The sequence below is a fragment of the Bos javanicus genome, chromosome 19 (genome assembly GCF_032452875.1).
Source record: "Bos javanicus breed banteng chromosome 19, ARS-OSU_banteng_1.0, whole genome shotgun sequence".
NCBI classification, from domain to species: domain Eukaryota; kingdom Metazoa; phylum Chordata; class Mammalia; order Artiodactyla; family Bovidae; genus Bos; species Bos javanicus.
Window position 1 is genome coordinate 20,732,975 of NC_083886.1, and position 12,144 is coordinate 20,745,118.

General features: G+C 49.6%; 1 protein-coding gene across 2 annotated transcripts in view; it reads right to left on the bottom strand.

Moving 5' to 3' along the window:
- Positions 1–5,652, bottom strand: part of NOS2 (nitric oxide synthase 2) — a 42,770-nt gene extending 37,118 nt beyond the window's left edge. Inside the window, exons 1-2 of one of the 2 annotated variants that reach the window (XM_061390482.1) lie at positions 5,400–5,652; positions 3,692–3,864 (exon numbers count right to left, since the gene is read on the bottom strand). In XM_061390482.1, coding sequence (XP_061246466.1) covers positions 3,692–3,801 — 110 coding nt within the window. In that variant the 5' untranslated portion in view covers positions 3,802–3,864; positions 5,400–5,652. The remainder of the gene's footprint in view (positions 1–3,691; positions 3,865–5,399) is intronic. The other variant, XM_061390481.1, reaches the window with a different exon arrangement.
- Between the last annotated feature and the right edge of the window lie 6,492 nt (positions 5,653–12,144).

Genomic DNA, 12,144 nt, shown 5'->3' on the forward strand with positions numbered 1-12,144 from the left:
TCACAGTAATAGTGTTAATCACTCAGTCATGTCCAACTCTTTGTGAGCCCATGGACTGTAGCCCACAAAGTTCCTCTGTCCAACTGTGGGAATCTGTGGGATTCTCCAAGCAAGAATACTGGAGTGGGTTGCCATTCCCTTCTCCAGGGACTCTTCCTGACCCAGGGATTGAACCCAGCGCTCCCTCATTGTGGGCAGATTATTTACTGTCTGAGCCATCAGAGAAGACAACACCGTAATAAGGACTTTCTAAACAGTATCTGTTCTGTTTAGCTGCTGTGTATGCAATGAATGTGCTTCCCAGGTGGCGCTAGTGGTAAAGAATCTGCCTGCCAATGCAGGAGAAGCAACAGATGTGGGCTGGATCCCTGGGTCAGGAAGATCCCCTGGAGAAGAAAATGACAACCCACTCCAGTATTCTTGCCAGGAAAATTCCATGGACAGAGGAATCTGGTGGGCTACAGTCCACAGAGTCACAAAGAGTCGGACACAGACATGCTATGCAATATATTGTTTACTTAATATATATCAATATATTATTTACTTAATTGATAAACAGAAGCTTCACCGACAGCCCTGTGACTCCCCAGCAAGGTGTGAGAGGAGTAGCCCTCAGCAAATTGTCATTAATGGATGGAACATGACCAGAACCCAGAGCAGGGCAGCCAGTGTAGTGGTCATCAGCCAACCTGCCTGGGTTCACCTCCTGCCTCTGTCGTTTGCTAATGACAAGTACCTAAAGATCTAGACAAAATCTCAGCAAGTACCTAAACTTTCTAGCCTTCAGTGTCCTCATTGATGCAACGTGAGGACAACAAAAATTCCTTCCTCCTCGATTGTTGGGAGAGTTAAATGAATTAATGTGTGGTATTTTCTCCCAATCATCTCTAATATCTGATTTGAGTACTTCTTTCCAGCCCAGCCCAGCTGTAAAAGATGCGATAAGTCAGCTGGTTTGCCTCCAGTCAACCTACAGCTCAGGTCTCCTGAATGGTCCCAAAACACAAGTCAATGCTATTAGAGGGTCTGAAATTCAAGGCCACAGCCTATAGGCCACACTGTAAGGATTAGGGGAGGAGGGGGATTCGAGATGATCTCAAAGATTAGGGGATGGATTGGGTCTGCATATCAAGGGAGGAATGTGCCATGTACAGGAAAGTGAGGAAGGCCTGGCTGAGCAGGTGGGATGGACCCTTGGTCTGGGATGGTGATCAGCCAGAACCCAGCAGTCAAGCCTCCATGTGGCGACCGGCAATAGGGAGCCACTAAAGACTCTAGAGCCAGAGTGTGGCTTGCTAGAAGGCAAGTTAGAGTGAGAGAGGTCAGAGCCAATGTGGGGGCTGCAGTTAGGGGAGATCAAGAGGCCAGGGCTGCAATCAAGATGTGAAGAAAGGCAGAAATGACCAAGAAGAATCAAGGCAGACCCCTGGGGTTCACAGACCCCAGAAGGAGGATGGAACTGCTCTCAGACTGCAGCATCTGAGTCCGGAGGGCCAGGAAGACACCTAGAGGCAACCCAACCCTGCATTCCCATCCTGGGCCTCCTGGCCACGTTGGCCACCACAGCCCAGACCGCCTGGTCTCCAGCATTCTCTCCTCCAGTTAAACCCACACTCTCTATCTGGACGATCTTGCTCAAGAATCCACAATGGCTCCCGTTTGCAAGCAGAGAAAAATCCAACCCCCCTGCTCTACATTCAAGCTCCCAAGCTCCGGCATGGCCTCTCCTATCCCAGCCCACCCCCACCCCCACCCTGGGCCCCAACACAGTCACGCTGGCTTGTGTCTCGGAGTCTTTGGCCACCCTGCCCCCTTTCTGGAATGTCTTTACTATGTCTCTTCACCTCCTCCCAGTCTATCCACCCTTCCACGTCCACACTGAGCCTCCCACTCCTGTGCAGTGGCTAGAGGGGACTTTGTTTGATGTTGCTCAACTTTGTCCTACTGACTACAGCAATTACAATGCTGTCAGCTGAGAGAGATGCTGTTTATGAAGCACGGACTCTGCCAGGCATGCAGCTCAGTTGTTTACATGTGAAAACTCACGTAACCTCCTACCACAACCCCGGGACACAGGCATTCCTACCCCTTCTTACAGATGAGACAGTTGAGGCTTAAGGCCAGGGGACTTGCCAAAGGCCACAGGCTTAAGGTTGCCACTAAGTAGTAAAGCCACCTGCTTATCTGGAGAAGGAAATGGCAACCAACTCCAGTGTTCTTGCCTGGAGAATTCCATGGCCAGAGGAGCCTGGAAGACTCCAGTCCATGGAGCTGCAAAGAGTCGGACACAACTGAGCAACGAACACACACACCTGCTTATATGCAAGCCCAGGCTCTAACTGGTGCTGCTTTTCTGGGTTGCCCTGCTGCCTGCCTGCAGGGGGCGTCCTGCCCACTGTGATCCAGGGGGAAGGCTCCCCGGGAGCTCTGTGAAGCCTGGGGCTTTGGTTTGACTCAGACTGTGGTGTTATCACAGGTGGACTTGTCTTTCCAAGGGAGTAAGCCTCAACGTGGAGTGCGAGGCCATGAGTTCTCCTAGCTTTGGAAGCCTTTCCACTGATTGGCAGGCTGGCACTCTAATTCTCTCTTGTTCTATCTCTGGCTTGCTTCTTGTACAAGGTGCAAGGGACTTTGAAGGAAGTCACTCCAGGCGTACGGAAAGTTTCTGTTGCCTTAACTGTAAAATGAGACAATACATTGTACTTCACAGAGCCCTGGAGGACGGCAGTTGAGTGGCAACCCCTGCAATGGGCCCTAGACGGCCCTGGCCCAAAGTGAGTGCTCGGTAAGTTATAATAAATGCTTGCGTTTATTGAGTGCCTGCTCTTTATGGGCACGCTGCTGATAGATCTACATGCCCACTCTTATGGGGCTTCCCTGATGGGCTGTACAGTCCGTGGGGTCGCAAAGAGTCAGACACGACTGAGCGACTTACACTTTCACTTTCCCACTCCCATTTCATCCTCAAAATGCTACAAAATGGGTCGCATTGGTTCCCTGGACCGCAGATGAGAACATCTGAGGCTCAGAGAGGTTCACCTGCCCCAAGTCACCCAGCTGGTGAGAGATACCTCAGAGCCAGTGAGTGAGGCCCAGCACAGGGCTTGGATATAGTCTATCTAACATGTCCACGTTCAGCTGTTTGTGACCCCATGGACTGTAACCCGCCAGGCCCCTCTGTCCGTGGGATTCTCCAGCCAAGAATACTAGAGTGGGTTGCCGTGCTCTCCTCCAGGGGATCATCTTGACCCAGGGACCAAACCCGCATCTCTTATGTCTCCAGCATTGGCAGGCTGGTTCTTTACCATGAGAGCCACCTAGGAACATCCTGGTAGCCTTCCCCAGGTTGATAGTCAAGATAGCTGATCACCAGTGAAGCACACGCACTGGCAATTCAGAAGGGGTGTCGGCCACGATGCTGCCTGGTTCTAACCACTGGCCTCTACTGCCCCCGCCCCCATTCTCAAGTCAGGTATTGCATATCAGACGCTCCCTCCAGGACCGTGCCATGGCCCTTCCTCCTTCACATAATGTCAGGTGCAACAGTGGCTGCACCAAACCCCGACAGGGACATCAGAGAAGCCTCTGGTGAGAGCAGACCTCCAGTGAGAAGCCAGGAACAGAGAGAAATTCCGAGATGGAAACCCGGAGGCGCCCAGCAGGAGGCGGCAGGCAGCAGGGGAGAGCCTACCTGGACGGGGGCTGGTAGAATTTTCCCACATTGTTGTTGATGTCCAGTTCCGTAGCCAAGTCCACCTTTTGGGATTTGATTTTGAACAGAAACTGCCAGGGACAGGCCATCTCTGCGGTCTTGCAAAGCACGTCGTTTGCCTGGATTTAAGCTTGGAGGTTCTTCTCGGCAGGCTGAGGAAGGAGAGGGAGAGCGTGACGGGAGGTTGGGGAAGAGGCGACAGGCCTGGGCCTTCTCAGTGTGGTTGGTTTATCACACCGCGGCATCAGTGCAGGGGATAACGCTCGTAAGTCATGAACTGCCACTTCATCGGGGTTTTGCGACCTCTGTTCCTCTTTTGGAGTTGCATGCAGGGATCCTATGGATTTAATTCTACAAAACAACGTAACTGTCTAAAGGAAGAACACATAACTCAATAAGGACAAAGCACAAACCCTGTGAGCCTCTTGAATGGGACCTGGCGAGCTTCACGGTTGACCTGAAGCAAGGTGGCGAGGAACCCGCTGGTCATCGGAATACCATCTGCCTGGCCCTGCAGGCAGAGCACCTATCACTGGGGAAAGCTTTCAAGTCATAGCTGTGCTAACTCTTTTCTGATTTTGCAGTTATTATCAATGCTGCCATCTGCTCCTTTTTTTAATTTTATTTATTTATTTGGCTGCACCGGGTCTTAGTTTTGGAACATGGGATATTTTATTCTGTGGCATGTGAACTCTTGGTTCTGGCATATGGTATCTAGTTCCCTAACCAGGGATCGAACTTGGATCCCCTGAGTTGGGAGTACAGAGTCCCAGTCACTGGACCGCTAGGGACATCCCTGCTCCTTTGTTATTATGGGGGGGGGATAATTATTTGTGGGGGGAAAATGCACTCAATTCTCAACATTTGAGATCATCTTCTTTTAAAAAAGGATCAGAGAAGAAGACCTAAGTGGAGGCCCAGTTCTGGTCTGGGCTTGCCCCACCCCCTACACCTTCCTATCCCCTACACCCACCCCTGCATATCTCCTCCATGGAAAAAGCATTGGGAGCCAGTGTGGTGAGATGTGGCCCATGGGACCTGGGAATTAGAATCGTAGAGCCTGGGACTTATCTGGTGGTCCAGTGGTTAATAATGCACCTTACAATGCTGGGGATGTGGGTTCAATCCCTGGTCAGGGAACTAAGATCCCACATGCCATGGAGCAACTAAGCCCGTGTACCACAGCTAGAGAGTCCATAGATCCTGAATCTTGCAACTAAGACCCACTGCAGCCAAATAAATAAGTTAAAAAAAAAAAAAGACTCTTAGACCTCCCAAATGTGGGTTCAAATCCTAGCCTTACTAGTTATGTGACCTGGCTCAAGTTATTTAAAAGACTCATTTTTTTTCTCCCATAAAATAGGCTTAATAATATTTAGTTTACCTTTCCCCTAAAGCTGCATGTTACAAGGACTGGACAGTATCACCAATGTAAAAAAGAATTCTCAGTAGATTACTCCCCATTCTCCAAATGTTTTCCCTTGAAATGTAGCAACTACAGCAAATTTGGCAGAAAACAAAATATGAACAAGATGCCAAACCTCATGTTGGCATTTCTTAGATTTTTTTTTTCCCACCAGTTTATCTCTATAGGCAGAAAAGTCCCACATTTTTCTGAGCCTTCCCAAACAGTAAGAAACAGAGTCCTCTCAAAACAGTACCTTCCCCAGAAATGAAGACAACTCACCTTGGGGCCGGCCACACTGCCTATGCAGGGTCTGGACAAGAGAACTCGGGAGATCTTCACGCTGAGAACTTTGGAACCGTCTATAGCTGCCCAATTCCCTCACCAAGGGTGGCTGAGAGGTTTCAGACCAGTGACACTGAGTTCTCTAGGGCTAGAGAGTCTCAGTCTTCAACTCACTGCAAAGTTGTGATTATATCAGCAGCTAAGAGGAATTTATACCCAACCTGTGGCATCCAGGGAGCTGTTTTGCATAAGAGTTGTTTTTCTTTCTTTCCCTAGGGAGTGTTCCTGGCTGGGTATACAGTTAGCTAATTTATGACTCGCCTTTGAGTGACTTGATGTTGCTGTTACATCACTGTGTGTGTGACATCCTCAGTAAACCCAACTCTTCCTGGTCTCAGGTCCAAGGCGGTGGTTCATCAGCAGGGCACTGGGTTCAGTAAAGGAGTCATTATGAAGCCAAGTTTTATTTAGCTAAACCATGTTGCCTCACTTTCATACTCTGGGGGATTTTTTTTTTTTTTACACCTCAGCAGGGAGCACTCCAGTTCATTTCTGTCCAGCCTCTTGGTTTTCCAGTTCATGGCAGAAGACCAGGAAGCCAAGGAATATTGACAATATGGAACACACTGGAAAATGCCCAGGTTACAGAAAGCCAGTGATGCTGGGTCCTGCCAGTGTTCCCAACAGATCTCTGAATCATTCAGCTTGAGCTTTCTGGAAGGGAAGGAAAGCCCTTGGCACAGAGAGACCTCTCAGATGCAGGTATTGCTAATGTCTCTCACTTCAGCTCTGAGTAAGGGAGGGTGGCAGGTATAGTGGTTTTCTTCAGGGGGAAAAAACCTTTCTTATAACAGAAAGTATATCTTAACTTCATTATACTTTCTTAAAGTTCCATTTTATTGCAGTGCCTCAAACACAGTGTTCTTATATGGTATGAATTGTTCCATTATAAAAGAAAAATAATAACTATGTTAGGAAAAAGTAAAAAATGGAGGGGAAAAAAACCCACCCTTGTTTTCACCATCCTAATGCATTGCTGTCACAATCCGTTCATTTCCTTCCTGCATTTTCCAAATTAAATGCAGGATTCTAATCAATTGGATATGGCTAAGATAGGAAACAACTGGAGAGGGGAATGGCTACACACTCCTGTATTCTTGCCTGGAGAATTCCATGGGCAGAGGAGCCAGGCAAGCTACAGTCCACGGGATTGCAGTCAGACATGACTGAGCGACTACTGAATAAAGAAATGAATAGGAGCTCCAAAGATCTTTGTAGAGTGAGTGGTTGAATGAGTGAATGAATGAAAAATAGGAGTAGCCCTCAATGAGTTTCAATGTATCAAGACCATTCTTGTTTTTAGCTGGCTTTAGCCAGTTCAGTTCAGGGAAACTAATGCTGCTTGAGGGGAGATACAGAGTCCCCTGGTTCAGGGAATACAAAGCTTAAAGAGTAGATAATTATGGATATGGCACCCCACTCCAGTACTCTTGCCTGGAAAATCCCATGGACGGAGGAGCCTGGAAGGGTGCATTCCATGGGGTCGCTAAACGTTGGACACGACTGAGCAACTTCACTTTCACTTTTCACTTTCATGCATTGGAGAAGGAAATGGCAACCAATCCAGTGTTCTTGCCTGGAGAATCCCAGGGACGGGGGAGCCTGGTGGGCTGCCGTCTCTGGGGTCACACAGAGTCGGACACGACTGAAGTGACTTAGCATATGGAGTGATCCGTGCAGTGAGGCAAGGGGGCTACAGCTGGAGAAGCTGAAACTGCATTGCTCAGGGAAGGTTGACAGGGGAGAGGGTACCAGGACAGGGTTTTGGGGGATAATTAGGGTTTTGGGGGATAATTAGGAGTTTGTCTTACTCTAACCATGTTCCCTATAATTGCTTCCACATATTCTGGCTATATCTGTAGCAAATACATGTATTAATCCTTTAACTCCTCCAACAACCCTGAAAGGGTACTGCTCCTTGCCATTCATGGACTCCTCTAGAATCTTATGTACTTGACCTCAAAACACCTGGCTGTTTTTGCTTCAGAATATGCAGTTATTCCGTTGTTTAATCGATCAGACATGTGATAGCTGGGCTTTGGCTGCACGGGCAGTGAGATCCCAGGCTGTGTGTATGTTGCCCCTCACTTGAGGCTGGCCCCCGGCTCACTCCCGCAGATGCTCCCACCCTGATGAAGAACACCACTCCCAAACGCAGTCCCCAGAGAGTGTCTCTGTGTCCTCATGATCTTGTCAGGGTACCTCCACAAGGGGCCTCCCTTTACATGACCCCCTGAAATACGTGATGCCTATAATCGGCCAGCTGCCTGTGTGTCCATGGCCTTCTTTGATTCTCCTCCCTGGGGATAGGTGTGAAAACCAAAGCACCTGGAGTCTCAGGTGAATCTGTGGCAGAGTCAAGTGGGAACCCAGATCTGGTGACTGTCTCTCCCCTAAATCGTGAGCCCTGGGGAGGAAGGGACCATGCTGTCCCCATCAACCAACATCCCCAGCACCTGCTGACCAGCATGGAGTGGGCACTGCGGAAGCACTAGATGAATGAATGGTGGATGAGTGAATGATGAGTGGCGCCCCTCTAGGGGCCCTGGAGTAGCTGGCCCAGAGTTAAGGCTCTATAACTACTTGTTTCCTTTTCCTGTTCCTTTGCATGCTGTTCAGGTTACCAGCCTGAGCTCAGAGGCTGCCATCTCACCTTGGGTCTTGCTCTGATTCAGCATCTGCCAATCATGGTGTTCTTGGCCTCCGGTGGCATTTGGGTCAGCAGTGACTGTCTGACCTGAGCACCAGGCTCAGCACCTGACACGCTGCATTTAGCCTGAGAGGTTTTGGGTTCTGGTGACAGTTCTGATACTGAGCTGCTTTGTGGTCTCAGAAAAGATCAGGCCTAGGACTGACCTCAGGCCCTCTAGTCTCTGGGCCTGACTTTTCACATTAGAAAGACTGGCCAAGATAAAGTGAGTAAAGAAGATACAAGAAAATGCTTTGAACTATGGAGCAAAAAGGTAATCACACAAGAATTTCTGGTTCCCACTGTGGGTCAGAGAGGAACAATTTACTTTTTGACAAAGAGCAAGCAGGTGAAGATCCCCTGGAGTAGGAAATGGCAACCCCGTCCAGTATTCTTGCCTGGAGAATTCCATGGAGGGAGGAGCCTGGTGGGCTACAGTCCATGGGGCTGCAAAGAGTCAGACATGACTCGAGTGCACACACACTCACACGCAGGTGACATGACCTGCTTTTGAAAGTTTCTTTCTTCATAAGGGTCAACACTCTTCTGCAAAAATTTGTGTTTTTTTAATTAATGAATTAGTTTGGCTGCACCGGGTCATAGTGAGACATGCGGGCTCTTTGATCTTCGTTGCGGTATGCGGAATCCAGTTCCCCGACCAGGGATCGAACCCTGTCACTCTGCACCAGGAGCACAGAGTCTTAGCCACTGGACCACCAGGGAAGTTCCACCATTAGCTTTTAAATTCCCAATTCTCTTTCTCTGTATAACATTACATTTATGTATTCATCTTCTTATTAGGATAAAATTCATATAACATACAATTCACCATTTTAGCTATTTTTAAGCGTTACACGAGGTGGTGTACAACCATCACCACTCTCCCAATCTCTCTTAATTAGCAAATGGCAAAGAGGGGAGTAAAAACAGCACTAAGGATGGTACACACAGAGAAGCTAAGAGACTACCCACAGTCACACAGCAGACAGTCCCTGGGCTGGGACAAACAGGGCCGCTCACCTCAGAGCTCTAGTTTGCAGGGTCCAGGGCTGGTTCCCATCCTGGAGGTTGTCATGGATTTCTGTATCTGCTGTTCTGTGCGTTCTGGGTCCACTCCACCCTTGGCCCTGCTCACCCGACAGGCCGCATTCCTGCCCGTCTGTTGTTGATAGATGCAGCAGGTGAACGCTGCTGAGGGGAAATCAAAGCGCAGTTTGAAGAGCAGGCAGAGGGCGCGTGGGCCCCCAGGAGGGTGGGGATGCAAGTTCCAAGGCTGCTGTGAAGAACGCATCTACCCTACCCAACCGGTGCTTCAAGGCACCATGCCAATAGCAGCTGATGCTGGAATTTCTTGGCTTCCTCATCCTGGGATTGACTTGCCGTCAGATAGAGTTGGGGCTTCCCAGGTGGCTCTAGTAGTAAAAAAAAAAAAAAAAAAAAACCCACCTGCCAATGCAGGAGGCATAAGAGACAAACGTTCAATCCCTGGGTCGGGATGATCCCCTGGAGGAGGGCATGCCAACCCACTCCAGTATTCTTTCTTGGAGAATCCCATGCACAGAGGAACCTGGTGGGCTACAGTCCACAGGGTCACAAAGAGTTGGACACGACTAAAATTTTAGCACGCACACACATGTTCTAATCAGTAATTTGCAGAAGAGGAATCTGCAGTTCGAGAGGGAAGGTGACACTTCGTCACCCAGGGAGGAAGGGGCAGAGCTGGGATTTGAACCCAGAACTGTCAGACCCCAGAGATAGGTTCTCCGTGTATTTATAAAGTGGGATAAGGGGGCTGTTAGGCAGGATTCAGCATGCTAGTGAGCAGAGGGGTGATCCTCAAGACATGGCCTTTGTCCTCCTCACTCCAGAATAAGGGAAAGAGGGTGACCCTTCAGCATATCCCAAGTTCCATGAGAACAGGAGGGCTCTATCACATTTATCACTATATTACCTTGGTACACAGTAGGTGCTCAAGCAGTGATTACCTGGAGGATCTGTGCACTTACTACATGCCTAGTAACCTCTAGACAACCCTGCAATGGAAGTGTCACTGTTCTCATTTTGTCGCAGGGCACCGAAGCTCGGAGAGGCAGCCCACACTGGCTCGAGGACCCAGGGATCAACACGGGACAGCCACAACTGCGGTTCTGCATGCTCCCAGCTCTGAAGCCAGGGGGCCTCTGCCCTGAGGGTCTCCGTGCTGACTCCAGTACTCTGCCAAATGCTGGGCTGTGTTGCCTAGATCCTGAGGGCACCAGATCTTCAGGGATGGGGGCTCGAGGGCTTTAGGCCATGGGGGGAGGACAGAAGGACAGAAGGACTTAGATGGGGGGAAGAGACAGAAAGGGCATCTCAGGCCAGGGGAAAAGCCTAAACCTCCCCTGATGCTAAGTGCCCTGTCTCCACAGGGAGAGCCTTCTCTCTCTGGATCCAGAGAACTCCCATTCCTGGAACTGGCTGCTCTCAGGGTGCTCTGGAGGACTTAGGAGCAGCCTCCCAGCTTCAGCCAGGCTGGGCGGCCAGGCAGCCTCAGGCAGGCACTGCAACGGCTGATTTGTCAAGTGATGTCATTTCGGCAAGGCTTGAGACAGTCGGGCTTACCTTCACCCCCGGTACACGTGGGACCGTGAGGTCATCCTGAGGTCGTGAATGGTGTCCCAGGCCCAGCTCAGCCAGGTGACCTTGGCCAAATCCCTTCATCCCACCCCTAACCTCACTTTCTTTAGCTGCCAAAAGAGACCAGGAAGCGCTTCTCTGTAGGATTTTCCTGAGGATAAAATGAGATCCTCTCTTTTTTTTAAGAGGTTTTCTTTATTATTTTTGGTTGCACTGTGTCTTCATTGCTGCATGCAGGCTCTCTCTAGTTGCGGCGAGCAGGGGCTGCCTGTAGCTGCGGAGCCCAGGCTTCTCTTTGTGGTGGCTTCTCTTGTTCCAGGGCACGGGCTGCAGGGCACTTGGGCTTCAGTAATTGCAGCACGGGCTCAGTAGTTGTGGCACACGGGCTTAGCTGCTCCACGGCATGTAGGATCTTCCCAGACCAGTGATCGAACCCATGTAACCTGCATTGGCAGGCAGATTCCTATCCACAGTACCACCAGGGAAGTATGAGGCCCTGTCTTCAAAGTGCCAGACACCTCAATAAATCCTAGGGGTTCCCATCCTGGCAGATGGGGAAGTTGAGGCCAAGAGTAGCTCATTCCCGGGTCTCACAGCAGTTCGTTCTGGCCTACTTCCTCTTCTAGGCCAGCAGGCCCCTGACCTTCCTGGTAGCTACATTAGGCCCTTCTCCTCCTCCTTCCCCAGGCTGTCTGGTACCACCTCCCCTACCCTTTGAGATGGTGACATGGATGCCCTCTCCCCATGAATAACCTCAGCACTCTGCACTCTCAGATGCTCAGTAGATGCCCTTACTGGCGATGCTAAAGGTCCATATCTGCATGACCTGGGATCTCTTTTTCAATCAAATGACAAGTTTCCCTAAACGTGACCAATCCAGAGGAGATTTGCAGTGGTAGGTGGTGCTAGTGTTAAAGAACCCGCCTGCCAATTCAGGAGACTTCCCTCCCTGGGTCAGGAAGATCCCTTGGAGGAGGGCATGGCAACCCACTTCAACCATGGACAGAGGAGCCTGGTGGGCTACAGTCCACGAGGTCGCAAAGAGTCAGACACGGCTGAATGACTTAGCATGTACCTGGAGTAACCTTTTTTAATTTTAATAGTTGAAGTATTTATCAGTGTGTTTACTGTCTATGACCATTTACTGACATTTCATGGGTGGGAAATGATAAAAATAGATTTGAGAATTACATTTATTTAAGTTCAAAGAGGAGTCGGTTTAAGGGGAAAGTATCGGAGCAAATAATAATGTAGGTAGTATGCAGGTGTGACAAAAATTATCAAGGTGAGATGCAAGAAAACTGCAAGGAGCACCCATGAGATGTGTGACTTTGGTTCTTTCTCTACACGTGTGCCTGTGTGTGACCTGTGATGTCG